The sequence below is a fragment of the Amblyomma americanum genome, chromosome 2, assembly GCF_052857255.1.
Source record: "Amblyomma americanum isolate KBUSLIRL-KWMA chromosome 2, ASM5285725v1, whole genome shotgun sequence".
Classification (NCBI taxonomy): domain Eukaryota; kingdom Metazoa; phylum Arthropoda; class Arachnida; order Ixodida; family Ixodidae; genus Amblyomma; species Amblyomma americanum.
Window position 1 is genome coordinate 75,230,388 of NC_135498.1, and position 26,977 is coordinate 75,257,364.

General features: G+C 42.4%; 1 protein-coding gene across 3 annotated transcripts in view; it reads left to right on the forward strand.

Annotated features, from left to right (window-relative positions):
• Positions 1-26,977, forward strand: part of LOC144121434 (uncharacterized) — a 70,108-nt gene that overhangs the window by 22,728 nt on the left and 20,403 nt on the right. For all 3 annotated transcript variants that reach the window (XM_077654626.1, XM_077654624.1, XM_077654625.1), the window contains exons 19-24: positions 940-1,010; positions 5,580-5,661; positions 10,603-10,638; positions 12,883-12,924; positions 17,838-17,915; positions 18,440-18,478. In XM_077654626.1, the coding sequence (XP_077510752.1) occupies positions 940-1,010; positions 5,580-5,661; positions 10,603-10,638; positions 12,883-12,924; positions 17,838-17,915; positions 18,440-18,478 (348 nt within the window). The remainder of the gene's footprint in view (positions 1-939; positions 1,011-5,579; positions 5,662-10,602; positions 10,639-12,882; positions 12,925-17,837; positions 17,916-18,439; positions 18,479-26,977) is intronic.

Sequence of the window (26,977 nt, forward strand, 5' to 3'; positions counted from 1 at the left end):
TATGAGCACGATAACAGGTTCAAGCTAGCGCACTGGTCTTTGTCGCCTGGGTTTCTTGCACTGCTGCGCCGCTCGCCAGACTCTTCTATTAAATGGTCAAGTGCTTATTCTTCAGAAGGGAATTAGCACTGTTAGATCCACAGTTATAAAATGCATGATCAGTACATTTGAAAGTTTTGTGCTTTGTTGACCTCAAGGCTCTGTTTATTTCAATTTTTCCTTGGTTTTGTGAGTTAGAGGTCTTGAGGTTTTAGTGTATGTGCACTGAACTTTCTGTCAGGCCACAATTATTCAACTGTGAGCACCTTTGCGCTTTCAGTTTTCACTGCTGAGTAGAGAGTCAAATCTTTTGCACCTTGGTTGTCACTTGTTGCATTGCTCAAGTGTGTAAAATATGCGAGCATAATTGACAGCTGCACACGGGAAACTGATGTCTGTGTTGGATTGCCATATACCTCAACCATTACTTTTTTTTAACGGTGCCTTTAAATCACTAAAAGTGGCTTTCATTATGCTTTCAGTTACCCTGAAGAATAATCTTGAAGGGCATGCTTCTCAGTGTTTACCATTCACATGTATGTACAGTGGCGGGGCATTGTTTTCATGTCTCTACACGGTGTTTGCACCTTAGCATGGTTGTCGCTAGCTTCCGGTAGCTCACTTTATGTTAACCCTTAAAGTATAAGAGCTTAACTCTTTAAGCTTTGTTTATGAAACCAGTTATCACTTTTGTGCATGCTTCACTTGCCATGTTTTCCAGAGACCTGTCTTGCAGCCTTGTGAGTGTTTAGATTGCAGTTGCTATATTGAGGAGTTGGCTGACTCTGAACTACTTTGTTTTTGTGAAGTTGAATGTTTTTGTTCATTTCACTGATGCTCAGAATTGTTGATTGTGCACAGCACTAAATGCATCCTTGTCTTTTCTTGAAAAACTATCAGGAAAAGAGAGAGGAACTTGCCAGTCTTGTCCAGGAAAAGGTAGCAGCAATGGATGAGGCAGAGAGGTTCAGGTGTGTGGCAACAGTTGTTTTGTGCAGCTTGTTTGTTTAGTCAGCCCTTTGTAGGTCACTTGGGTTCTTTGCGAATCTGCTCCACGAAGATTGCAGACACTGAAACTTAACATGATTGCGTGTTTATGCATTTAGATTGGTTGCTGTGATGTTATGTGGCATTCCTTACTGCTGAAAACATTTTGCTGTGCATGTTTTGTTAGAACAGCCCCTGGCCATTAGTACCAAAGAAGGAGGAGGCACTCTCTAATGGTAACCCAGTATGCTTGCCTGATATCATAATTTGCAGGCTACTACAAAGGAAGTGATGCAACATGAAGTGATGCACACTATCATACTCAAGCTGTTCACAGGAAGCATTTGATACAGTATAGGATATCTGAATTTAGCGGGCAAACACTATCTTCTACTTATGCACAACTCACAAATCACAATGATATGGTGATGATAGGCAGTGCTATGCACTTTGCTTGAAAAGGATTTGTAGTACGCTTTTTAATGTGACAGTGTTAAGGAGCTCGTGTTGCAGAAAATCCGGCGTCGGCAGCGATGGTGTTGTTGATCATGAGCAAAAAATCCCTAGAGAAGTTAACTAGGATGCAAGCAGGCCACCTAGGTAATGTGATATTGCAGTGTCATCACTACCTTTCCACCGGATTGTGAGCAAACTGCCCACCATAGCAGGTGGTAGTTAATGATTGGCTGCTCAGGAAGATCAATCTGGGATGCACAAGGCCCACCAGTAGCAGCACCTGCTTCACAGAGCAGTGCCGCATCACTTAACCTCTACCACTGTGCCAGGAGTGGTAGGCGACTTCCGGGGATTAATGAATGTAGAGAATGACCAATTCGGCATATATGAGCGTAAACCCCTTGAGCTATCACGTCAAACACTTAAGGCGAAGCTTAGGTGTTACCTTCATTTATTTTTTAGCGATAGCTACTTTACACTGGAATTTCGAGCCATCAGCGTGGCACACCTTGAGCTTCGTGGCGGCGCCATCGCTGGTTATGTGGTGTGGAGCAGATGCCGGCGGCATGGCGCACCAGTGAAACCGAGTCAGAAGGGGGGAGTCAATCCACGTCAACGGACAAAGATGAAGACAGAACGCGCAGCGAAACGGAGCAGCGAAAGACTGACTTTGCAATTCGACTGAGCGAGTTCCGTTCGGCGAGCTGTAGCCATCGCGTCACTCTAAGTATAACCAGAGCTTAACCACCACCATTTTTTTTTCCAGTGAAACTGCCGCAAATGAGTGATTATCTCTGTCCTGTCCATAGATACTACTGTAGCTCTGATGGTGCAGTTTTGGTTCTTGGTCGCTGCAAAATGCACTAAGAGGCAAAGACTAGTGAAAAACACAGACATGGCTCTGGTACACAACAGTGGCACCACTCGTATAACATCTGATACTGTGGAGTTGACATTTCAACTTAAGGATTAAAAATGAATTTATGAAAGCAGTGTGGCCTTCAAAGCATATCATGAGAAGTAGTAATCTTTTTTAGAGGTATTGTGATTTCTGTTTTTATGCATAGTCAATGCAAGTCTGCTCTCATCAGTATGTGGTCCTTAAGATTGTAATGATCATTTGCAAACCCATTATGTGGCAAGAGCTTATTCAAATTGAGGCAGTGAGTCAAGAGGCACTGAGATATTTTCCATGTGATAGGAGCCTATGAGAAACCCTGCAGATAACAGAGACTACTGCAGACTTTCCTTGTAGAGCATTGCACACAGGTGCATGAAAGAGCCAGTGGAGCATTGACATATGCCGCTGGAGGGTGTTTAGATGGCGAAAACATAGAAGTAGAGTTTGCATAATAAATCTCGAGCATGTAGTGACCATGACATATGCTTTTTCTACTGTATTTCAGAATTTGTGGGTTTTCACTTACAGTATGAAGCTGTTGGCAACTTTGAGTATGTAATACAAAAGATTGCGCTCGGTGAATGTGATTGCAGCATGCATATTGGAAGGCATCACAAAGCCTTATTTTCTTTCAAATGCCTCTGACAGGTTGATCACCTGCCATAGTTGCACATGAGGATGTGGTGTGCGTCGTATTTCCAGAGCACTGAAGTAAATGTCATCGGCACATAGAGAAATCCCAAGTGAGGGTGGCATGCAAAAGATAAAAGAATAGAAAGGTTCTGCTGTCGAGACATGACTGGTTTAGGTCATTGTCCACTGGCAGCATGGTGTCTTTTCGTCTGTTTTGTGAAATCGTCTTCGACATATAATGACTGCTCAGTTACATTCCCTCTTTAACAAAAAAAAAGAGGACTACAACAGAACCCTACTGTTACATTTTTCACAGTACCGCATAAAAAGATGTACCAGCTGGGACAATAACCAAGAAGCATGTGGGAAAAAATGATACATTGTTTGCTGGCGAGATCTTCTTGTTTACTTCTAGTAAAAAAAGGGCAGTGGCACATCACTTTACCGCTGCACCACTGCACCAGGAGTGGTACGAGGACCCCCAGTGATCTATGAATGTATCTAGATCTGCGTAAAGCATTTGATTCTGTGTCATGATGTCCTCCTAGTTAAACTGAATAGGTATGGGATCCGCAGAATACCACTATAATTAATAAAAAGCTATCTGTCAAACTGCTATCAATTTGTCAGTTTTAATAAATATTCATCTCCAGTTCTGCCAGTTAAAAAAAGCGTTCCACAGGGATCTATTCTCGGGCCTTTGCTGTTCATAACATACGTAAATGATTTATCCTCTATTCCTAATACCCCGAAACTAATCATGTATACAGATGACACAAACGTATTTTTCTCTAGCCATTCACTCCTGGATATTGAACATGCTGTCAATAACTATTTGTTCCACCTGTCTACTTGGTTAAACACAAATAAATTATGCTTGAACATTGAGAAAACGAAATACATATTGTTTGCACCGTTAAACAAGCCTAGGAAATCTCCCACAGAAATTCTGTTTGATGGCAAAGAAATAGCTCAAGTCAAGGCTAAAAAATTTTTGGGCATGTGGTTTGAAGAAATCTTATCGTGGAATTCTCATGTTAACAGCCTCATAGCTGACCTAAGTAAAACAATTGCTGCCTCTTTAAGATTTGTCCACTCATCCCTCAATGGTTACGAACTGTACTTAATTACTCACTCTTTTACTCCAAGCTTTCCTACTGTGCTTTAGTCTGGGGTACCACTACAAGTCACAGTTACAAAATATTAATTACCATGCAAAAAAAAAGTATAAAGAATATTTGGGCAATATCACGGCCCACCGGAACTACTGCGGACAAGGCCGCTTTTTCTGAGATACAAAATGCTAAAAGCCAATCAAATTTATTATTTCAAATTGCTTCAGTACATAAAAAAGCGAAGCTTTACAGTGTACAAAAATCCAATGCAGCTCCAGCATACCCACTCCGTAGGGAAACTTTACGGCCGCCAAAAATAAGAACGAATTATGGACGACAACATATTGAATATCAAACAGCTAACCTTCTAAATAAAATACAAGGATTAACAGATCTGAGTGCTAATGTCTCCAAAAACAGGCTTAGAGCTCTGCTGCTGGAAAATAATTTAGAACTCACATAATCTGCCGTGTTTCTGTCCCTAATTGCTATTTTTAGTGCATTTTCATTTGTATCTTGCTGTTGTTTTGTTATTATGATCTTGCAATTTTTGTTGTTTCAAAGCTTGCAACAACCATGTTCAGAATTTTGTTATATTTGCAATCTTTGTACCAAGTACTTTGTGTCGGCATGTAAGAATTATTGTTTGTTGTATACTGTTATTTTTTCGTTACATGGTTTATTTACCTTTTTTTTCCCCTTATTATTTCCTCCCAGAAGATTTTGGTGTGAAAGTTTTTTTAAAGCTATGTTTAACGTTTGTGCCAAAGTGTATCTGGGGCAAGAGCCATCGTCAGGCATTTCGCCTTTTGCTCTTGCTCCTCTTTCTGCATCAGAAAGAAACAAATAAATCAAATCAAATCAAAAGTAGAGAATGACCAATTCCGCATACACCCTTGAGGTGGAGCTTAGTGCACTACCACTAAGGACCCCACTCACCAATTTCGCCAAACTTTTAAGCCTGCTTGAGCTTGAAAACCGAGCCTCAGCTTGAGACTGAAATGCCAGCACACCTAATTGGCATTTGGCCTAACCACACTAAATCATCCGTCATTTTTTGATGGCAAGCGTAGGTCAGTTTTGTTGCCTGAGCTGCTAAAGGTGACACCGAGGCTATGTCTGCGCATTGGTTATAACCTCACTAATGTGTGCCAGCAGTGCACTGCACTATTTGAATAAAAGTAGTCTATGCTTACAGTAGCCTGCTCATAGCAAAAGCTGTGATGGATGTCGTCACAGGGAACCCCAATTGAGTGAAATCGACTTTGTAACCATTCCATTGTCGGTGTGATATGAACTGCAACACATGTTGAATATGCTGCAGGTTGGTCTTTTTACCTGCTCATTTGTTAAAGATAAAGAGAAGTCTGATTTATGCTGTGCAACTATTTTTAAACTGCCAAGAAAAGATTACAGCATTAAAATTAAACATCTTCATCACATTGCAGGGAGGCCAATCAAAACTTGGAAGAAACCGTATTCAGCCTTTCCAAACAGCTTGAGCAAGAACGGAACCGGTGGGAGAGCATGGTAAGTTGCATTTTTATCTGTGCAAGCCTTCTGCAGTGGTGGTTCTTAGAAGTGAGATCTTTGTAGTCCTGTGCAGGATGTATACCTCTGCATTCTTGAAATCAGATAAAACTGAAAAACATTCAGAGGAAAAATAATTGCAAATTTGTAATAATAAATAAGTCTGAATGCCAAGGACATCTTGTTCTTCAGCTCGAAATGTTTGGTCAGGAAAAGGGCAACATCCGCTAAGGTATATCTGACCTTCGTGATGTTAAATTTATATTGGAAAACAAAATACAGTAAAAGCTCGTTAATTCAAACTGACAGTTAATTCGACATAGTCCAGGCATAGCCCTGTGTATTTCAATGGGGGGAAAACTGATAATTCGAGCAAGTCGGCGTCCGCTACGGTTAATTCGAATAGGAGCCACTGGCTGACACCGTTCCTCGTAGATAGAAGTTGACCCAGATCGAGTACAATGTGCTGGAAGTTTACTAGAGATGTAAAACAATGAAAAAAAAAATCCGAGTGCAAAAGGCTGGCGGAGCCCGCGCTTCGGTGTATGCCGAAGCAGGTTTTCGCTACCATCACACAAGCCCGCTCCACCGATGCTTCGGTGCAAGCCGTTCCAGGTTTTCATTGTGCCGCGGTAGCTGGGTCGCGATCACATGGTGTACACGATGCAGTATGGCGGTTCGAGCGCAGGCGTCATGCTTTTTGTTGGTGCCGCGAGCTATGTAGACAGCAGTGTGGAGACGTTGGAGCCCTCTAGTGGTGCCAGTATAATTGAGGCAGCATTTTATCAGTAGACAACACAGTGCTCACGGGCGGTGAGCACAGCCGATAGTGATGAGTCCAACTTCGGCGATTAGCAAGTGCATGAGTGCATGTGAAGTAGCGTCGGCGCTCGATGTTGCAGCACGCTACATCTCTGCCAGTGAGAACTCGGACGTTGCGCTGGAGCTCTTGGGCTAGCTTGAAATGATGCTGATGGAGTCTCAGTGGAAGAAACGCAAGCAAATGGACATCACTGATTCCTTCTAACTTCAACAACCTTTCCCCGTAAATAATTGTTTTGAAGCATAAAGAGCATCCTATATTCCAGCACTAAAGCTCGCTGCTCACGCGAATGCATTCCAGTACTTGTTTCTGGCGCAAAACTGGCCGATCAGTTTATTTCATTTGCTATTAGGACTGCATGAATTTAATTCTCAGAATCTCCTGCCACTAACTTATAGTAGCGTCTTGCTCGCAGTAACGGGTCTAGATGTGACTGCTTTGGATTCTGTAATGCTGCTCATTCCAGTGCCCGTTCAATAATTTGAACTTCACTTAATTCAAACAATTGTCTGGTCCCCTTCGAGTTCGAAATAATGAGCTTTTGATTGTTATCAGGTTTCCTTGTTGCAAAGCTTATTCGCCTGTGGTACTAGTTCATGTTTGTCTGATGTACTACATTTACTACAGTTTTCCATGTGCAGCATAGGCGGCAAAAGGAACTACAGCGTTTTATGTCACTAGTTGGATGAGATGCACTGTGACAAGTGACTGCAACATAGAGACATGGAAGTGAGCGGTGATGAATCCACTCAACTTTATGAATGCCAGCTGCAGTGGTTTATTCAATCCAGATCTGAAGTAATGCTTTATGAAAGCCTGAAAGCTATGTACACTGTAAATGAAGTATTTTAAGAAACGAGAAGCTGAATTTTCTGTAAAAAATAAATGCTGTCTGAAAATGCTGAGCCTTAATTGCATCATAAGGCACAGTTACAGTTTTACACACATATATCGAAGTCATAAAAAAAGCCTAAAAATTCGATATAACGTGTAATTCGATGTAAAACTTGCAGTAAATTTAACACACAACAGCTCTATGGTAGGCATTTACTGTGTGCAGATTACCAAGTGAAATAGTTGTGAATTTATCATGTTTTTTCATCTTCATTGCCTAGGAGAAAACTCATTTTTCAGTGTTACCAATGGACTTTAAACAGCTGAGACCTCAGCCTGCTATTGATGTGCAATATATCGACGAACCATGTTGAGCACACAGAGCATGTGGGCACATGTTCTCTCAATTCCACATCACAATTCGCATTAGCGCTGTTCTGGTTACCCTCAGCGTCGGCAATGATGTGTTTGCCTGCAAGCTCTTCCACAGTCTTAACATCATCATCTGCGACGAGGAATTCATCTACGGCTGCCCCATCATAAATAGCATCAGAAAATTCGGACAACAGGTTCCACAAATCATCATAACCCACGAGCTCCTGCAAAGCAGAGACCAGAATGGCGGAAGTAGTTCTGTATAGTTTTGGTTTTGGAATCATTCCACAATTCAACCAGTGCAGGCGTGGTGCCTATGAGGTCGATTTTAGGTCTCTTCCAGTCCTCAGGTCTGCACTGCAGGAGCCTTTTTACTACAACTAACTTTCACTGCGCAGATTACCCCTTGCTGCAAGGGTTTTAACGCCAGTGTAGCTTTCAGTGGCAGGAAGCCAAGTGCAATGTTGCTGAAACTTGCACTGAAGCGCTCGGCAGAGCCGTTGTCTATAGCGAGGCAGACATCGAGGAACCATTTGTATGCAGCTGCCTGAACATGTTCATATGGTTCTGTATGTACACATCTGCCGCGAGTGCCAAGTCTCTTCTCCACTTTGGCCCGAACGTCATCCTCCTTCTTCAGAATGTTGCTCAGCGTGCCTCTAGGAATCCTGTACGCTGCGGTGACTTAGGATTTCTCTCGTTCAACTCGCGTGATAATTTCCAGCTTCGTGGAAAAGGGGAGGTTCTGCCGTTCGTTTTGCGGCTGTCATCGTGTGCACATGGAGACTAACGAAAACCATGCGAAACTGCCAGCGGCAGCACGATGCACTGTGCGAACTGTGGGACAACGTGGGCACAACTGGCACAATGCACGATTTCTACGCATCCGCTGCTTACGTCACAGAAAATCCGCTTCATCATTGGTCTGAGGATGCTAGTGGGAAAGTGAACCCCTGGTGTGTTGAAGAAAACCCAGCTTCTTGAGTCGCCTGGCGTTCCCCAAAGTTTGATCTATCTGGTGTGGCTAATTTTTGTATGATGTAGCTATATATTTTCCTATACATTCAGGTTATAGCTTTATGGTGCACAGAAATTATCCTATATCCAACCGAGTTCGATATAATTGGGTTCGAGTTAATCGGGTTCGACTGTAACCATTTAAAAGTAGTGAATGCCAAATGTGCTTTAATTTTGAAGCATCGACTTTAATATATACTTTCTTAGTGCTGGGGACACCATTGTTTCAAAGAAACAAAATTTGTTTGCTGGAGCTGATTGTGATATGTACAGACTTTCTGTGGAGCTTTATGCCATAGTTTTTCTTTTACTTTGAAACATGTACAGATTTTTATTTTTACTTTGGAGAACATGTACAGATCTGCTTTTGTTGTGTGTTTCCACACAGGTGGATTCAAATGCTACTCTTGATGTGTAGAAAATGATTTTTTATTTTTCCTTTTGTTTTGCTTATTCCTGCTTTTCTGAATTGAATTATTTAGTTATGCCTGCATTCTTTATCATGGTTTATGATTTGCTTTTCTGGATCCTTACGGTAAGATATATCGTATTTACACGATTTTAAGTCGACCTATTTTTTTAATTTTGAAAATCCAAAGTGTTGGGGCGACTTACAATCAAAAACGAAAACATCACGCAGTAAGCGATAAGTAAATGCGAGACAAACGATATATCAGGCATGCTACAGCGTGGTTGCATTTTTGTTGCATGGCTCCATCGCATCGCTCTTAGTGCTGGCCTTGAGGAGCTGCTGTGCCAACGCGCAAAGCTGGCATCCCCTCCCCGTGTGCGCAGGTGGCGGCCGATGAGGCTATCGATAAGCAGCAAACTGGCGCCCCACATGTGGCTGCTGACTGCGGTTGCTGATAAGTGGCGGCGGCCCAATCACGCAACTACGGGAAGCTCAAGCCTCCAACAAGTTTTCTTTTTATTTTCAAATGCGCGCTCGGCGCTCAAGGGAGCATTGATAGTTGATGGAAGGGCCACTGTTCCAATCGAGACGGCACCCCCACTCGGAACAGCAGCGGTGCCGGGGAGTGTTGGTAGCCATCGGAAGAGCCGACGCCATTTACGCATAGTTTCTGTTTGGCTCTGACGCATGACTACTGCCGGCCGCGTTTCACAAGTTTTTGATGTAGTGCTTCGTCAGTCATTATTTGTGCTCTAGGTCCGGCAAGCGACCAGTGCTCGTTCACGGCTACATTCAAGATGGCTGCCATTTTTTATGCTGAAGAAACGAAGAGCCGCGTGCCAGGCCGCAAGCTCGACGTTCGCAACGGGTGATACAGGTGTGGCAACTACAGCGAGGAAAATTGTCAGCTGTTCCACGCGATGTCGTGATGTGACTGTTTGCGAAGTGCGGGATTTCGCTGGAGGACGACGATAGAATGACGTGCTGTGGGACTGCAGCAGTGATCACGACGGCAGCGCTAGTGGGGGCGATGGTGCATGTGTGGACGAATAGTCCAGTGCCTAATATATTTTCGTTTCGGAATGTGCCTGCGTGCGCCCGTGCGCAGCAGTTGATAGCACGGCGGCTGCTGGATATTGCTATCGCATTCAACTTTTCAAGGCCAAGCCTAAACAACCTTGGAAGTTTGTTTTATTTTTCGGAAATGTGATTTAGGGGGCTCGACTTTTATCCGAGTCGACTTACAATTGTGTAAATACGGTGTATAGGTTCATTTTGTATTTTAAAGCTTTCTTCAGCTGTTAAGTTTATGTGACAACAGGCTTCTCTCACAGTTTTATTGCAATACAAAGACTAGAGATACAGTTAAGACAGAGTTAATGTACCTTGCATCTGGTTTTGAACTGACACCCTCAGTGTCTTTTCTCAGGAGTCTCTGTTAGGTTCCTTAACTCATTTGGGATGATTTTTTCTTTTGCAGGATGATTTTGCCATGCAGACTGAAGAGGTTGTGAAGGTGCTCTTTACTTTGTTACATCTCTTGCTCAGATCTAATCGTTTGCTCTCTTACTTAATTTTCCTATTGTATTTCAGTACCCTCTCACATGCTTCCTAGTTAATTTTTGAGCAAAGCAATGTCAGTAAATCAGAACTGTATAGAGATATTTTGTACATTTTATGCACAAGCAGCATGTCATGAACAATGTAATTGTGCTGTTATTGATGCACATAACAAGCTGGCCTTGAAATGAAAATTGAGAATTGTAAAGACAAGGGCTATGCGAACATTCGATAATACTGAATATTTGGTAGAATTGTAAAATAATCTGTAGTTAAGTATTCTAAATCTCTGAAGTATTTTTGTCGACCGAATCATGCTTCTGGAACGCTTGCTTCATGCGGTTTCGGTTCAGTGTACTCAATTTTCCGGTATGGCTTTGCGGCATGTGCGCTGCCAAAGCCACGACACTGTGAACACCTGCCAGGTGTGTGTGCTGCATGCCTGTGTATCCGTGTGTACGCCGAAGCCAGCCTACGGATGTGCATGGCAGCAGATGCGAGTGTGGGAAAGTGTGGCACCCAGATCTGCACCTGTAGGGTGTCTGTGCCTGTGTTATTTGCAATGCACATGTGCCAGAACCAGTATGGCGGCTTGCACAGTTGAAAGACACACGGCTCCCATGACTTTCCTGGGACGAGTCTAAGCTGACTGCAGCTGCTGCAGCCACTCTGCTCCGCATGAAATTTATAATCAAGTGGACCATGCGAGCACCAAGGGAAGCTAATGTGAGACACGTGGAGATGGGTGCCCCCTTCCGACGCTTCACGCAGGGTAGCACTGGGCACTGAGGCGCGTGATGTGTACGTGCCTAGCAGCTAGGTGCTCATGGAGGCAGTGCTGAAAAAGCAGTGGTTGTGCAGCGACACATTCGCAATTGAGAGCATCACTCAGAGGTCCCAAAACCCGGAATAGATCAGCACCGCATGTAGGACGACTCCCCAAATTTCCAACGGCTAATTTTTTCAGAAAGGCAACACAGCTTTAGTGATTTTGGTAAAGCTTCAATGCACTCATTCTTTTTTTCATGTAATGACTTTGTGTGTTGAAAGAAAAATATGTGATTTTGAAAATGTTTATTATTGTGCCGTTCAACCTTTTTGTGCGCCAGAAGTATTTGAAATATTCTCTGCGAAATTATTTAGAGGAAATTACTGTTTGTTTAGAATCGGATTCAAACCAGAAAAACCACTTTTCGCAGCTAGTAAAAACTCAGGAAGGCTTTAAATTTAATTTGAGTTGATCTATCCCACTTAGGAAGCGACAAATGTCCCTCAAAGGAGACCCTTCAGCCAATGGCATCGACTGATTTTCATAACATTGTGGTTAATGTCATTGGACCTGCTGGCATGACAATGCAGGGGTTGCAGATGCAAAGATAGCCACAGCCTGAAAATCGGTCAATGCCATTGGCTGGAGGGGGCCACCTTTGAGGGGCATCTGCTGCTTCGCTCATTAGTTCTATCTGACTATAGTCTTTGTTTCCTGAGCTGCAAAATTGTGATATTTTGTTCTTGCAAAATACCGTTGTCCACTTTTTGCGACTAGCAAGCTTTTTCAGACAAACTGTTTGGCTTGTTGAAGAGTAAAGATAACTTAATTTTGTTGTGGGGCTCCTTTCACTTTTTTGCACAGTTTCATTAAAAACAATTATATTCATTAGATCATTTTTCCAACAATAATTTAAAACAACCTTGGCACACCTTTGGCTGTTTCTGGTTTAATTCAGTCTTGAAATAGCCGGCATGGCAGGACTGCCTCTTGCATAAACATTGTGCTTTTCATTTTGAGTTAAAGTTTTAATTTACTTTCTGGCGTGGAGATTTTATTCATGAGGCTGTAGACGCATGGGCAATTTGGCTGCTCATGTTCCAGCTAAGGAAACATAACAAACAAGTCGTGAGAAAGAAGGTTGCAAACAGGGAGGTACCAGCCCTGCTTGCTAGTTCTGGCAATAGAACACGTTTCTATTGCCACTGAAGTTGATGTTGAAACACATTGCAGTGGTGAACTGTGCATACCCTGTTGCCACAACAACTGAGAAATAATCGCAGGATAAAAATAGCAAACACTCAACAAGGAGTGAATTATGTTTATTATAGAATATTAAATTGCATTTCTTTAGCTTGAATTCACAAGCTTTTGCTGTGGCTCATTTGGCAGTGTGCTAAACTGCATGCACACACTTGGTTATATTTTCAGGTCACTGATGCAGTGCAGACTGATGGCTGCCTTGTGCCCGAGGTAAGCCTCTCTCTTGCACGTTGACAGTGTTACACAACAATAGAGGTCAAGACCACAGATGTTCTGTGCCACTTGTGTGGGTAAGTTAGCAGACTTGGACTTGTACTGCCCTGAGCTTGCATGCACCGTACTCCACCTCACCAACTCTGTGGAATGCTGTAGAAGCTGGAAGCTGTGTGGAGTGTCGGAGCACTGGAACATGTGCAATAAGATGTAGTGATCTGGTAGCGAGGTGCTGGAAATGGTAAGGGAATACCTCTTAGGGCAGGTAGTGTCCGCTGATCTAGATTATGAGAGGGATATAACTAGAAGAATAAGAACGGGGTGGAGTGCATGCGGCAGGGTCCCTCAGATCGTGAATGGCAATTTGCCAATATCCTGAAGAGAAAAGTATTCAACACCTGTATCTTACTGGTACTCACCTATGGGGCAGAAACGTGGAGGCCAGCGAAAAGGGTTCAGCTTAAGAACAGTGCAGAGAGCTATGGAAAGGAAAGGGATAGGGGTAACATTAAGAGACAGGAAGAGGGTGGGGTGAATGAGGGAACAAAGGCGGGTAAATGACATCCTAGTCGAATTCAATTAAGATGAGGAAATGGGCTTGGGCAGAGCATGTAATGTGAAGGAAAGATAACTGCTGGTCTTTCAGAGTAACGGAATGGATTCCAAGAGAAGGCAGTCATAGCAGGGGGCAGCAGAAAGTTTGGTGGGCGAATGGATTCCAAGAGAAGGCAGTCAAAGCAGGGGGTAGCAGAAAGTTAGATGGGCGGATGAGATTAAGAAGTTTGCAGGAATAAAGGGGCCACGGCTGGCAAAGGACAGGGTTAATTGGCCGATTGTGAGGTGCAGACATCCGGCAATGATGATGAGCTTCTGTTCGAGGTAAGTCACTTTTGGATGCCAAGTTTCTACAAGAGTGCATTTGATTTACTGGATGCTTTTGCCTTGGAAGTGCTTTTAATATTGCCCCAGAAGCAAAAGCGTGAAATACATGTAGTGTCAGTGACGAACAAGGGCTGCAAAATCTCTCTGTCTGCAAAACTGCTCTGTTGGCTTATTCATCCACTATGATTTTCAAATCTTGCGATGATTGTTTGGCCACAGTTCGTCAATGAGAGGTGGTGGAAACTTGTGCTTTTATCAGTAAGCAGAGCTGGGTGCCAAGCTAGCCTAAAATCCTTATCAGCTTAGAAGCGGTGTAGCTAGCAATCGTTCTGTGACCAAGATTGCTTCAAAATTAAGGTAGGCACCCAATTGCAAGAATGCTTGCATAGTAGCAAAGCTTTTTTCACCGTTTCAGTCTCTCAATTGTCTATAGTGCATTTCCCCCAAAGTTTTTCACATAGAAGGGAATGTTTTTTGCAGATCTGGCTATATAGGCTTTTACTCAGCAGTGTTTGTGCTTTAATTTATAGCTGGAAAGCTCTGAGCATGAGGTTAATTTATTGAAATCCTCTATATGTCGCATCTGACTTGATAATGCTGCCCTCGGCAGTATGTACATGGTCAGTGAATAGTTCTGGACCTTACCATTTCCTTTGCTTAGTGCACGTTTATATCCCTAGCAAAAAGAGAGCAATAGGAAACCAGTAGCCTATCAGATTATTGACAGCTATGGGTGTGTTAGTGTACTGATCCTATATGCTTGCTGGAATATTGGTTTTTAAGGCCAAATAGTGTTTCGGTATATACCAACAGGCTTATAAGACCAGTACGCTGGCACACAAATAGGTGTCAATAATCTGATAGGGTATTGGTTTCCTAATTGTTTTGTAGGTCTCATCCGTGTATGGGTCTCATTGTGTCTACTGGTTCAGATTTCTGGAGGGTACGGACAGCAATCTTCCTTGTCCCTCCAGAGCTCAGAAGTTCCAGGAGTGGAGATGTTAGGCAGCAGTTTCATGCATACACAGTTTAATACACAATGAGAGCAGCAATGCATAATGGAGTATCACCAAAACTTTGACTGCAAGTAGAGGTGGATTGCAAGATAGTGAGCTCTGGCTAATTGGGTAGTCTCTCCAAACCTAAGGCATCTGAAAAATAAAAAAAGCACAATGCTCTTTGCCAAATAAAAAAGTTCTCAAGGGCAGGACACCGCATCACTTGTTCAAAAATTGGTGCTTCCTACTGTACAGCAGTGACGTGCCACTGATGCATGCATGTAAATTTTTTGGTGCATTAAAAAGAAGAATCATCTTATATACCAGGTCAACGCGCAACTGGTCTCTCCTGGTAATGGCACCGTATGTTTGGAAGAACTGTTCGAAAGCTCTGGCAAGCAAATCAGCCTGGAAAATGCCCTGTCCACTATGCTTTCTGCTCCAACGTGACTATGCGCAAGCTACGTTCACCAGTAGTGCCCGTGGCTCGGCATGCTTGGTGGGGCACGATCTGATGAGCGAATACGTGCTGATATAGTCTTTTGATATGACTTTCCAGCTTGGAACACACCTGTGCTAGCTGATTACACAGGCTATCGACTGCCGGCGAGAAAATAGTCACGTTGGAATCGAAAGTGAAGTGTTCAGAGCATTCCTCGAATCTCGACAGCTGGTTTAAACGTCTTGCAAAGGGGTGGCCCAACTTTAAAAAGCCACAGCAAGACGTTATATGGACGCATAGCCGCGTGGAGGGAGGGAACTGCTGAGCTGCAGTGAGCATCGCCAGCTAGAACGAAGCGAGTCTTGGTGCAAGCTTAGCGCCTTGCATGCCTTTGAAACGAACGTTACTTTGACTTTACTATGCGAAATACAAAAATGGGTAGACAAGACGTATCTTAGAGGCACTACTGACTGAAAATTGGGACTGGAATAGGCTGCGAGTGTGAACCTGACCAAATCTTCTGTGCTAAGCCTCTGGGGCACAGCTTGCCACCTGAGGAATGCAGATAGCAGCACAGTAGAAAGCAAAATTAAGGTTAAAAACTTAAGTTTAAACAACTCTCTCAAGAAATTGCACCTACAATATTAATACTCTCCACTGCATTACGTTATACGGCACGATTCAGTTTCCTTTGTTTGTAGCAACAGGGCAAAACTAATAACTATGACCACCAGCCCACAGTTGTAACTAATGCATACGCATCTCATTAAAAGCCGCACGAGTGCTATAACGTTGATATCCACGAGAACTAGTTCTCCTCACTGTCCCTTTAAGTTTAACCAACCCTGTCAAGGAATCGTGCCTGTAATATTAAAACTCTCTATTGCATTACGTCATACGGCGTGATTCAAATTTCTTTGTTCGCGGCAACGGCCGTTAGCGACGCAAAGCCACAGGGCAAAATTAGTAATTATGAGCGCCAGCCCACGTTTATCTAATGAAAACGCACCTCACTAAAAGCCGAACAAGCGCTAGAATGTTGATATCCACGAGATGTATGTTTTAGAACGTTGAATTCACGCCGGTGAACATTGCTATAAACTCACGCTACTGACACGCACGCAGGCGAACAAAAAACCAAAACAGCTAACCAGTGTTGCCGTCCTTCGACTACAGACTAAGACTGTTTCGCTAGATTGTGTATAAAACTCAGTCGATAACTGAAAAAAAGTAACAAACACTCCCAGTGTGGTCTCAGCATGTGTTATTGCATAATTGCCTACTAAAATACAAAATATGAGAAAAAAAACAAGCTTTACCCACGATAGTCACATGGCCCTACATTGGAGAGTCGGCATGCGGGCAACCATAGCTGGTCATTTTTTTCTTTCTTGGTTGTTTTCTTTCGTTTTTGGGAGAGAGAGGAAACAAGTATTCCTCTTTCGTGAATTTTCCTGTTGTGAGCACCAGCCTTCCCATTCTTCGCTGCGGGCACTGCGTTGTCCGTGGCTTGCAGCGTTAAACTCAAACGTAGTTTGTTCGAGAGATTGTGCGCCGGATCTTGTGGGATGGGAGGCGGCAATTTTTCTGTATGCCTCAGTGTACTTATTCTTAATGTGGCAAATAATTTACATTATTGCAATGTATCATAAGCGCTGGGATCAGCATGTGTTGATTTTAAGATCAGAGTCTGAGCTGGAGGAGGAAAAAATGAAAAACAACCAGAGCCACCAACCGACTGATCTTGTCGGACCCTTTGACTAATTCATGTCGGTCTGTCAGTCCCATGGAAAATAAGTATTAATCTACGTGGCAAATATGTATCAGTCGATAAGGTGTACTGGATTCTGTATGGGTCTAATAATATTTATATACAGCTCATAGATAGGCCAATGCAGCCAACACCATAGCTTATAAGACATATGTATCAATCAAGAAAGTGTATTGCTTTCTGTATTGGTCTAGTAAAAACGCAGATACAACCCGCAGAGATACTATAGCACCAATACTAATTTTTATAAGACCAATAAATTTCTCTATGGGTTTTTTTATAGGGATAGATAGCTGGAGTGAGAAGAAAGGGATCTTTCTTGTGACTTGCTCCTTTGAATCAATTGTGGGCATGTAAAATGGAATTCACACGGGGGGCTGGGTGGGGATGGGGAGGTGTTGGATGACAGTACTGGTTAGTGGAAGTCCCTGCCACACCACTTTGGTGGTGAGGCGAGGGGAGACCAGTCTGGCCCCTGCCACCCCAGTTGGGTTCAGTTGGTTTATTTGCCCTGTGGCTCTGTTTGCCTTCACCTCTGGTGGCTACTGGCGATCTCCCCGCCACAGTGGGTAGCAGTTTATACTGACCGAGCAAACCCCTCCTCCTCCCCCCTTCCCCCCTGGAAGGTTGGCATCACCACAGTGGCACCGAAAGGCACGCTATTTTTGTGATGTGTACACTCTCCTCGCTGGAGAGGGGTCGAATTTTTCCCCCATGTGGATAGCCAAGAAAAGGAGTGGCTGAGAGCCACAGTGACACCATAGACATCTGCTGTGCCTTTAGTTACGATCTTGCCTTCTGCCTTGCCATTCTGCAGGAACGTCGGGGCCAGTTGACTCAAGTCAGTGAGACTTGCCATGCCTTGGAAGAGCAGATGAAAAGGCTCGCTGAAGAGGTGTGATATTTTTGAGAACTAATTGTCTTCAGATGCTCTTGCATGACATGTTCAGTGTTATGTGTAATGCAACATGATTGCTTTAATGTGATGCTTATTTTTATTGCATGACATGGCTGGAAAAAAGTTCTATCACCTGCTTATTTAAGTGTGCACTGCTCCTTTATTGCTGTGTCAGGGACTTGACTGCAATTCTCAAAAACAGCTTGTGGCGTCAGTCCTTCCTTGTTGGTTCCAATAGTTCTCCTGCTGGCAAAAACTTATTATATTAATGTAAATGTCATGGGAGCCTTACCTTTGAAGGCTGTTCTCATCATTGAGGGCAATTGCAGCCACTGTGTAGCCTATTGCAGCACTAACATGATATAAACTTGGCAACAGCAAAAAGGACGAGACATAGAAGAAGCACACTGGACGAACCATTTCATATGACTTCATCCTGTACTTTAGTGCCAAGGTTATAGCATGAATCACCAACACGCCCAGCTTTCTGCATTACTTGAAGCTCTGTCATTTTTGTGCAGCTGAAAGCAAGCAAGACTGACAAGGAAGCACTGCAGGTGGTAAGTTCTCTATTCATTTCATTCTCTCGTTAATCCTCTCAGCTGGCTGTTCTCTCCATGGAGCAACAACAACATTCTAGAAAGAGGGTGACAGTTACTTTGTTCAAGAAACAGCAGCCTAATGGCATATTTGCTTTTGAGGACAGCTTGCATTTCACGGACCAGTGTCAGTTTCACTGCTTTAAGCTAGAATGGGAAAAGTTGATTGTTTGCGTTGAGTCCCACTTCCGAGAAAATCAGGAAATCAGTCTATATTAAACTGCATTTGATAACAGTGCACTTTTCTCGAAATGGCTTATATGAACATTATTTTTCCTCTGGACAGTAGCTGAGTGAAATAGTTCATTTAACATCCTAGGTATTTCTCTTTTATTGCTGTTGTTTCATTGTGTCATTGTTGCGTTTTGTCATCCATCCCTCTCAGACATTCACAGGGTTTGCATATGCAGTGAATGAAATTGTTTTTAAATGGCTGCATGTTTTTTCTGGGGGGGGGGGGGGCTACTGATTTTGAAGTACATTTCCAGGCACTGCCTAGTTTTTAAAGGCCATCTTGAATAAAATTTTGCTTGCTGTGCAGATTTATCAAGGCACTTAAAAGATAGGGAAGATGCTCAGTGTAAAACAGCACACTCCGAAATACCAGGGATTGCATCAGAAATTGTCCACAAGAAGCGTTTGTGTGTTAATGGAACTGAAAATATTTTCAGTTGGTCTCGCTATCGAAAGTAGGTGCCAGTATGAAATGCTTCGCAGGATGAGCATAGCACATTTTAGTATTGCACATAGATGCAGCTAGCTGCACACCTCTAATCGGTTTCACCTAGGTCATGTCTAGTTGCAGCCATGCATCGTGTTTACTTGCGTAATTTGCACACCTCTTTTTTTAAATTAAGCCTTAAAAAAAGTGGTGCGCAAATTATGCAAAATTTTCTGAACATGTCCTAAAAATTTTACGAAGGTCATAATGCACAATATATTTGCATATTGCTGCCTATACATGGATGTGCATGTAGATCTGTGTAGAACCTGTGTGTGTTCTTCAGGTCCAGCTCTGATGTTAATTCTTGCATGAGTTTTGCAACTCGACTCGGATCGCTCTTTTCTGACAGTGATATTTGCTATAAATATAAACTCTATTTGGTTATTTCTGTAGCCAAGCAAGGTCTCAATATCAGTACTTCCAGTTCATCCCTTGTTCTGCATCATTCAGTTGTACATGGCGTCTTGTCACAATTTTGAGCTTGAGTAATGGAGCATGATAATGTTTTTGTGCGAAGAAGGAAGTTCTGCCAAGGGAATTCATAGTGAAATGTGTTGCTGTAAATTTCCTTTATATGCTAGAGGAGCTCGTCGGTTCAAAGAGTTAAAACACGGCTGTGTGGACGTGCAAGACAACTCAAGGTCACGCAATTGCCGAGCACTTCATCTGAATTGGATCATTCAGCCGCAGCTGAAAGCCTCATCAGAAAGAACTGCTCAATTAAAATGTCTGCAGTTGCCACAGAATTGAACACTGTGTATGGCAACGCTTTCACTATTATTCATAACGTTTTGGGTATGTCAATGGTCTGGGTATAATGGATGTCACGGAACCTTTCAAAGCAAGATCAACATTACTGTGTGCATTCATCAAAGTACCTTTTGTGCCTCTATTCAAGTGACCTTCATAGCCCACATATCATTTCTGGGCATTAAACCCCACAATTTACACTTTATATTCTCTATCACTGTGTTTTATGAGTGATGTTTCAGTGATACCTGAAGGTATGTGACAGAAACTTTTTACTGGTAAATGTGTTGCATAAAGAGTGCAAAAGTTTTAATAGTCAAACAAAAGGAGAAGACAGCCAGTTTTAACCATGGTTCTGTGTGCTTTGTGCTGTGCGTAGAGGTGTAATATTCAAGTCACACATTCATGGAACCACGAATCCAAGAACTAGACAGGCTGATCTGCGATGTTCAATTATTAATGCACATTTGGATCCTGAACATGTATTTTAATATCAAGATTATTTCACAGATGTGAAATCTGAGGACTTGGCCTTGTTTAGTTGTTTATGCATCTTGGTTAAGCATCAGTTTGGAGCTTAGCCTTTCTGGTATAATTTGGCTGTGTTAGAACATGACTAGCCTGGTGTTGAGTGTAGTGAGTACATCATGTCAGCAGTGTGCAGTGCCATGGTACCGCTGACTTTAGCTATGCTGCAGTACAACGCGCTCATATAGTCATCAATTTGCAGTTTTATCCACCAAAGCTATCATAGTATTGGCGAAAATTTCCCCTGTAAAAGTGAGTGCTGTGCAGCTGTGCCCTAGTGTCATACCTAGTTATCAGATCAGTGTGAAACTGGATGGTAAGCATTGGATGCTAATAAGCTTGATACAAAAGCCAGCTCCAAATGAAAAAAATGTGGCCATGACTACAATGAAATGATATGACAGTTTAGAATAACTACAAGATTATTGTAATATTTAAACGGAAACGAAAAAAGAAAACAAGCAGTAACTGAGGCAAGCTCTGTAGAATTTACAGCGCTAAGGTTATCAACTTAGCGCATTACTCAGTGAAAGCTGTTGTAGCTTTGGTTTAGCCATTTAGCCTTGTGTTTTACTGGAGTCTGCATGGTCAGCCATAAAAGAAAGTCTATCCTAGTCGCCTCCCACCTTCTCCCTCTCCTCTCGCACCTGCCTTCTTCCTCTTCTCCCCTAAACATGGAGAGGGGGATTTCTTGGCCGCTACCTTCCATGCTTGGCAAGTGACAGCTAGCCATTGAATTGAACTACATTAAGTTGTTTTAATTGAATTTATTGAATAAAATTAGATTAATTGACTAAGTAGTTATGGTTTTACGCCTGTTGCTATGATTGCATGATAGAGTGTAAGGCTATATGGCTAAACCAAAGCTATAACAGCTTTCATTCTAAAAAGGGAAACATAACAGAGGAATAATTCTAGTCTTCACTTTGAAAAGGGCACTTCACCAGACCAACAGCCCACGCTCAAGCTTTTGTATCACGGCAATATTTTTTTGTGCTGCAAAGCATCTTTGCCTTCGCGAAAAAAAAGAGTAGTTCTTGTCGACAACATTACACGTTGCCCACGAGTCTAACATAGATTATTGGTATCAGTGTTACAGGTATGTTAGAAGGTTAGTTACATATATCATATACCTATGTTTCAACTTTGTAGTGAACCTGATGTGGCAGTCTGACTTGTATCATTTCAGTTGTTTTGTACATGTACTTGTTTTGAACACAATGTTAGAACTGCAAGTGCTGGAAAGATGAGGCAGGCAGTATAAACTATCTCTGAAGTGAGACTTACACAGCATTATCAGACACATCAAATGTCAAGTGTATGTTTGTAGCTGCTCTGGGATAACCCACTTAGTTTTGTCACCTCAGGTTCCTGACTAAACAAGGCCTGTGGTATATTCACAGTTCTTGTTAGAAATATATATCTTAAAGGGTTTTCTTCTGGGCCATGCATTTCCAGTGTTCCAGATCTCTTGATGGGGAGAGGAACTCTTGTCATCGCCCCTCAAGTAATTGGGACTTCCATAGATGCTCCGATGACATGGCTCAGAAACGAAACCTTTGGGCTTTTCACTTTTGAAAAAGCTAAAAGCCGTATCTACCTATATTTGTATACAATAATCCATACAAAAAGCAATGATGACAGCAGTGGAAAATAGGCCATCTACTTTCAAATATGGCTTCAAGAGTAAAACTTTTTGCTGGACTAATTGGTGCTTCCTTCTCTTAGGTAAAAAATTAGTGCAATACAAAGACATTCACAAGTGAGAAAGACAGGAGAGCGCTGTACTGACAACTGATTTTTTTTATTGATAGACACAGCTGATATATGCAGGCAGTCACAACACCTATCTTATGCGCAAAACATCATAAAGGTATGGAGGCAATAAAAGGGAAAAAAGAAAACACATTTGCCATGGAATTGGGCTAAAAGTGACAAAAGCAAACAATAAAGTAACACATTTGACACAGAGGTGGGCTAAAAGCGATAAAAGCCACCGATTAATCTTTAAAGGTGAACAGTAATATGACACTGGATGTAAAGGGCCAAAGAAGCATGTTTCATTCGATGATGATGATTGGAAGGCAGAGAGCTGAAAAAAGATGCATTAAGAGGTGAATGAAAAAAACCTGAAACAGCATGAAACCTTCGGAGATGGTTGCGTGCATCCAACAGTTCAGACCAGTGAAGGTAACGAGCAAAGTTCATGTGATCATTAACTTAAAAAAATTCATCTAAAAAGCTTACTTCAGTCTTATATAGGAATACCAAGGCATCACTGGCAAATTACATCCTCTGTTTTGTTCTGATCAAGTAAGCTTCTTTCACTTCATGGGCAAGGTGTTTGTCACTTCTATATAAAACAAGTTTCCTCAAGATTGCATAGACCATTCATCCCTTCTTTTAAGACTTTCGTGGCCTTATACACCTTTACAATGTTTTCTGCAGCTGATAGCCATTGTAACTGGCTGCATATGGGCCATTCCATGCCGAACATCCCAGATGTTTTGCTTCACCATCTCCATTTGTTAAAAAAATTCATACAAAACTTATCCTAATGTGCGTAATCAAAGCCTGAAATATTTTTGCTGAAAAAAATTATTCGTGAGGTGACGGCAGTTTGAATATTTAGAAAAGGCAAAAAAACCGGGCACTGCTCAATAATTAATAAAAAATTCAAATATTTAGAAAACACTTTATAATTTTTGTCACTGACACTTGCAGATTCTGGCTTTTGATACAAAATGGTAGCATGCAGCTTTATAGAGCATAAATATTTTTTAAAAATCGAAAAAGAAGTATGAAAACGTTCCATTTTTGTCGTTTTTTGTTTTAAATATCAACTTGCTCTCGGAAGTTGAGAAATAGCCGTTTTGTTTCTCTAGATGTCTAGTACCTATAACAAATGTTACAGGTGATTAAACTGTATACATCAAAGTAAAAAAAAATACTATATTTGCAAAAAGTGCTTTTTGAGACAAAAACACTTGTCAATTTTACCTTGGGGTGGTCCAAGTAAAAATACAAACATTAGCGGGTTACGTAGAACAGTTTATTGCCTTTCATTTCTGAAATTTTTATCGGTGTAATCTTTGTTTGAAACGAGAAAAGAATTTTTGAAGTTGAGCTCTCACGCCGCAAGTTGTGTCGTCTCTTAACGCCTCTTCACCGCAGAACACGGCACCTGGCGTGGCACAACACTTGTGGCCATGTAACAAGTTGAGTTTGCAGTCGTTCGCTTTTTTAGGGACGGAGCTAAAGAAGATATCGCATAACATTCGGCGGATGGTATGCAATAAATGGGATAGTTTTCGCTTTCGAAGTTCGAGCAGACAGCCTTTGGTGTGGCGCATCCAGGGGAGGAAAAACAAGAGTATTCAGCGTGCTGTTTGCATGGACCACAAGGAGGGATGATCAGCTAGCATGGGAGGTGCATCACAAGTGCGTTATTTATATCCGAATGAGATCGTGGAGAGTGCGTGTGCCTCGGAGTGCACATGAGCGTGCGAAGTGCTCATTGCTGTGGCGAGTAGCGAGAGATGCACTGGCGGTGAACGCCGTCCGCTCGCCTATAGGTGCGCCTCTCGCATGAAGGTGCTTTGTCATTATAGTGGCTTGTTTTTCCTAGAGTATTAATGGAGAAATTGCATTGAATAAATTAAATACAACCAAGACATCACATCAGAAACAAATGGGCGTGAGCCTCTGACGGCCACAAGGGTCAGGTACTACGTGGTAGTGCTGCTTCGCGGATTGTTTCAACACCGGATCTTTCTGCTCATTTCTAGATTGGTGTATCACAAGCTTTTATGCTGATGCTTACGTCTGTTATGACACTGAAAAGAATGACTGTGACAGAACCGTACCAAACTGCTAGCTCACTTGGGCATGTGCCATGCCGGCAGCGTTAAGAAAACCTTTTCCCATGAATACCTGTTCGACTACTGAATGTTCCCATTCTTGCCTGCAGTGCAAACCTCACTTAAGAACAAGAACTCTACATTTCATCTGGCCACACTGTGTCGGCAGTTTCGTGCTCTGCGATCAAGAGGCATTAAGAGGCTACGCAACTTGCGGCGCGAGTGCTCAACTTCAAAAATTTTTTTCTCGCTTTAAACAAACATTACCTCGATAAAAATTACAGAAATTAAAGGCAATAAACATGTCTACGTTACCCATATTGTTTGTATTTTTACTTGGACCACCTTTGGGTGAAATTAACAAATGTTTTTGGCTCAAAAGACCCTTTTTGCATCTTTTTTTTTTTTCTTGATGTACGCAGTTTCATCACCTGTAACATTTGCTTTAGGTACTAGACATCTAGAGAAACAAAGCGGCTATTTGTGAACTTCCGAGAGCAAGTTGATATATGAAACAAAAACAACAAAAATGAAACATTTTCATACTTTTTTTTAATTTCTGAAAAATATCTATGCCCTATGGACCTCCTTCACCCCGCGACGTCACGAAGATGCGGTGGAAACTCATTTCAGCAACGAGATTCGCACGGTAGGCAAAATAGGTTCCGTCTACCTGTGCCTACCGTAGCTGCCATAGCTACCGGCAGCTGCATCATGCCTGCGCAATGCAGAGGCAGCATTTATTGACCAGCTGCGTCACCACTGGATCCGCATAGTAGCATAAAAGGAAATGTAATTCAACCTCGATAAGATTCTTGCAGATAAACACCACATTAGGAAACTGGCTATCAGGCAGCGGGCCACGGTAGTAAAGCGCGAAGTCTGGGAGTTGATCGGCACCACCACTCAAAGTACTTAATAGCATGCAAGTTATTGCGTTATTCACCTGAACTTCAGCATACATATGTAGCAGCACGCATATTTAATACATCACCTTGAGCACAGCAGGTTTTTATGGTGCGTTTTATGGCATTTAATATCTACTTGAAATTTTTTCTTAATATGACCAACGTAATTATTTGATTGGAGTATATAGAAGTCTGGTAAGTGTTGTCAATCTTGTGTGTCATGTGTCATATTTCCTGAGGTAGTACATGGTTGCGAAGCTTGTTTGGAAAGAAGCAGGCGTGGTACTAACGGAAACGTGGCAAGATTGAGTGGGGATGCGGCAGTGAAAAGTGTTTTCGATATTTATGCATGTGATATAAAACTAAATTTGGCGCAGATAAGAAATTGCTACACTAGTTTTAGTAATGAATTTAATTTTTAGTTATGTCTTGTGCAGTTCTTGGGTAATTATAATTAACACCTTCATCAAGTTGCCCCAAGGTCTTAATAATTGAGTGGAAAGTGCGGAAATTTTTTCATGCCAGTACGTACACTAATTGCTGTTCTGTATAATGACATTATTAGTTCTTTCTTTAGATGATCAGTATTTGGGCATGCATGTCTCTACATGAAAACGTTTCTTACAAAAATAACTAACACAGTACTGCACATGTAGGAAAAAAAAATCGAGACATTTACTACACTCCTCAGTGTCTCAGGAATTGTTTGAGACGAATAGAAACATTCAATTTTCATGTGTTAATGAAATTACGAAGGGGTGAGGGATGCAAATCGCAGAAAATGTGAAAGGTCAGAAAACGAACCTTTAAGTTTATTCCCTGGTTTATGGCTTTTTCACTTGAGCTTCAGTCAAAGAAATGTGGCACTGAAATCAAAGAAAACCTCAAAGAAATTACCTCATAAATTTCGATGACCACACATCTAGAAAGTGCATTTTATAAATTTCTACTGAATATTTTGCTATAAATTTTCGTCACGAAACAGAAGACTCCAGGGCTAGCAAAGAAAAGAATTCAACCAAAAAAGTTTCACCAAATCGACCAGTTTAACAAGGGGAGAAGTCAGCCTGGCTGGTGCATGATCTTGAGGGCTAAAAAGAGCGCTTAAGCAAGACAGAGGAGATCAGGGACACGACGCTGTCCCCGCTTTTTGCACAGCGCGACGTGTGTCAACAGATGGTGAGCGCACGTCTGCTCCGCCGAAGCAACGCCAGCACTTCCCCTCACTACTGTCCTGAAGTAAAATCATTCCGGCAAGTGCAGAGTGTCAAAAACTAAGTTTTGTCAGTGCCTAGCGTAGAAATCTATGGCATGAACGCTTTCTGTTTACTACTAACATATTGTAACGAAGACAGGACCGGCACAAATCACAGTCTCGGCGAAGTCCAGCGCACAGCAGGGAACTCACAAGATGGCTGTCCGAACCACACACACACTTCGTCTTTGTCCACCGGCACACGCACACTTCGTCTTCATCGTCGGCGCGCTCCCATGAGCACGCGCCATTAGCCCCTCCATCAAGGCGGCGGCCCGACGCCGGAAACGAACACGGACAGCAAAGGTAATGTTCGGTATAGACGGCGGACGGCAGAGAATACAGAGAGCTGTTAAGCTGGTAAAGCGGCGGGTTGCAGCCTGTCATGGTAGGGCTTCATGCGCACCACGTGGACAGTCTCGGTCGGATGGCGCC